At 38.0% G+C, this 2500-nt stretch overlaps 1 protein-coding gene across 5 annotated transcripts in view; it reads left to right on the forward strand.

Annotated features, from left to right (window-relative positions):
- The window catches only part of EBF3 (EBF transcription factor 3), a 129122-nt gene that overhangs the window by 1910 nt on the left and 124712 nt on the right, over window positions 1-2500 (forward strand). For all 5 annotated transcript variants that reach the window (XM_084635620.1, XM_084635622.1, XM_084635621.1 and 2 more), the window contains exon 4: window positions 282-337. In XM_084635620.1, coding sequence (XP_084491746.1) covers window positions 282-337 — 56 coding nt within the window. The remainder of the gene's footprint in view (window positions 1-281; window positions 338-2500) is intronic.

A 2500-nucleotide genomic window follows, 5' to 3' on the forward strand; every position in this document is an offset into this window, starting at 1 on the left:
ATGACCACACAGACCAATAAAATGAAAATATGAAATATGTTCTTAGAGTTAATGAGAGTGTTTAATATTTTCTTGAATATAAACCCTTGGATATAATCCAGTTGACAATAACTTTGTCGTAGATAAGTTTTGATTAAAATTCTTTCCCTTTAAAAAATTCAGATATGTTTTGATATATTGCTCATAGCACTTAATTGACTGACCTCATATGTCCATTATGTAATTTGGGTGGCTCACTACTGTAATTCTAGTAAGAATTTGTCTCTGTTTTTTCCTCCTAGGAGTTAGAACAGAACAGGATTTGTACGTTCGTCTAATAGATTCAATGACCAAACAGGTGAGAAAGTTTAAGCTTTGGTAACAGTTTAAGTTGCTGAGTTTGTATCACTCAGTTTAGAGGGCATGGTACTGAAAATTGATCTACTGTATCTATTTTTCTTTTAGTTTATTTATCATGTTAATTAAAATTCCATATTATTGGAAAATATTTAGAAAGTAAAAGTTTTATTGTTACTACCCTAGGTAGTACATATATGTAACATTAAATGCCTGGCCCTCTGAGTCAAATTTTAATCTAATTAATTTTAGCAATGGATAGTTAAAAGAGAAAATGCTATAAAGTTGCCCCAAGTTTATTTTTAAATGCACTCTTTCCATTTGGAACTTATTTTACATATTTTCCCCGGTGGGCAAAGTCAATACTTCTTTCTCGACATCTTAAAACTTTGAATGTGATTTGTCCTTTTATTTTATAATGTGATGATCTAGTAACGCGAGACGTTTATTTGGATTTAAAAGTTAAATGTGTTGAGGTGAAAAGTCATCTTGTTCTCCTCTAGTCCATATTCACCTCTCAGCCCCCCATCTCCATAATTCAAACTCCATGCTCCAGGGGTCACCCAAACCCGTCCATTTCCCTGAGATCAGCTTCTGTTTCTTCTTCAAATCTCTGTCATACCTTGTAAATAACATAATTACAAACAGATCCTTATTAAATTATTTAACCTGCCTTGGTCAACTTTTCCGATGATAACGACATGCTATCAGTATTGCGCCATAGCAATTAAAGGCAGAAAGCTATTTGTTAGCTTTTGATAATGTTCAACTTCTATTTTTTTCCCGGAGAGACATTGGATGGGGCGGGGAAGGCAGAATTACAGTGTTCTGAAAATCAGATTCCAGATATGTAAATTAAAACCACTCGACAAACACGCCATTTTTAACATAGAATTTAACTGGTGTGTGTGTTACACACATAGGTGAGAATAGCTTCTCCAATATATGTTTTGCTAACTTTTAAGACCCAAAACTAAGAGCAGATGGGTTTTTAATTTTTCCCTTCCCCAGCGGGAATAACGGGCTACTCCATTCGGCACACAGATCTAGGATTCCCCCCCCCCTTAGATTTCAATCTTCCTTCCCCACCTCCCTAAAAAGTTTATACTTATCTTGACAAAAACAGGATTCGATTTAAATGTCTCCAGTAGTCAAATTGTGTGATTTCCTCTGAGAGAAAAACAGATCTGACAGGCAAACTACTATCACTCTGACAAAGACGAAGGCGTTGTACTCTTCAATACTTATTTCAATAGGTTACAGAGAAGCCCCTTTTAAACTCTGGAGCGCTCTTGAGTTGACAATGTGGTTTTATTTCCTTTGTATAGACCAGCTAAATGTTTTCGGAAATCGCTGTAGCGGTCTAATTAAGAGGCTGATACAGGCAGCTATAAGTTTGGAGGCTGCTGAATAAAAGAGTACAGAGGCTACATTTTAAGTACACTTTTATTGTTCATTTAGCTTCGTACCTTTGCAGTACAAACAGTGCTGAAAATAAAGGCTTTTAATCTCTCTTCACTGACGGGAGAAAAAATAGCCCAGTAACTGATCAAAGAGTCAATGGCGCTGAACCGACAGTTTATGGATTTCTGTTTGTGCTACAAAATAAAAAATAAATCACATATAAATACGGGGATTCATCAGAGGAGAAGTAACAATCGCCAGAAGTGATATGGCACGCTGCAACAACAAACATTTGCAGCCATGGAGACTGCTTGTTATGTCTGCGGTGACATATATTACTTGTGTGTTTTCAAAACAATACCTGTCTATAAGGCTATAGGTTACCGTTGCAACTGGGCCATCTTTCTCTTTAGTGACTAGTGCTAGCTATGCGGGCTTTAATTTAAAATAACAATGGTAATAACCATGGCCCTGTCAACACACAACTGGAAATAAAGTAAGTGTCAAAGTGGCTGAGGAGGTTAGAGGGCACTGGTGATATCATGGCCACTGGTGATATAGTTTCCAGAGGGGAAGCCATGGCGAGGATTAGATCTATTCCTTTTTTTTTGCAAAGCGGGACTTGGTGGAGAATCTCTTTCCCAGCCCCACCTTCGTTTTGGAGGCGCGCAAGGCTAGGGAGCGTGCACGGCCGCCGTGGGACTGGAAGAAAGTGCTCTCGTGGCTAGGCAGGAGCAGACCGTTCAGGCCCCTGCCGCAT

Source organism: Lepidochelys olivacea (genome assembly GCF_965140295.1).
Source record: "Lepidochelys olivacea isolate rLepOli2 genome assembly, chromosome: 7".
NCBI lineage: Eukaryota > Metazoa > Chordata > Testudines > Cheloniidae > Lepidochelys > Lepidochelys olivacea.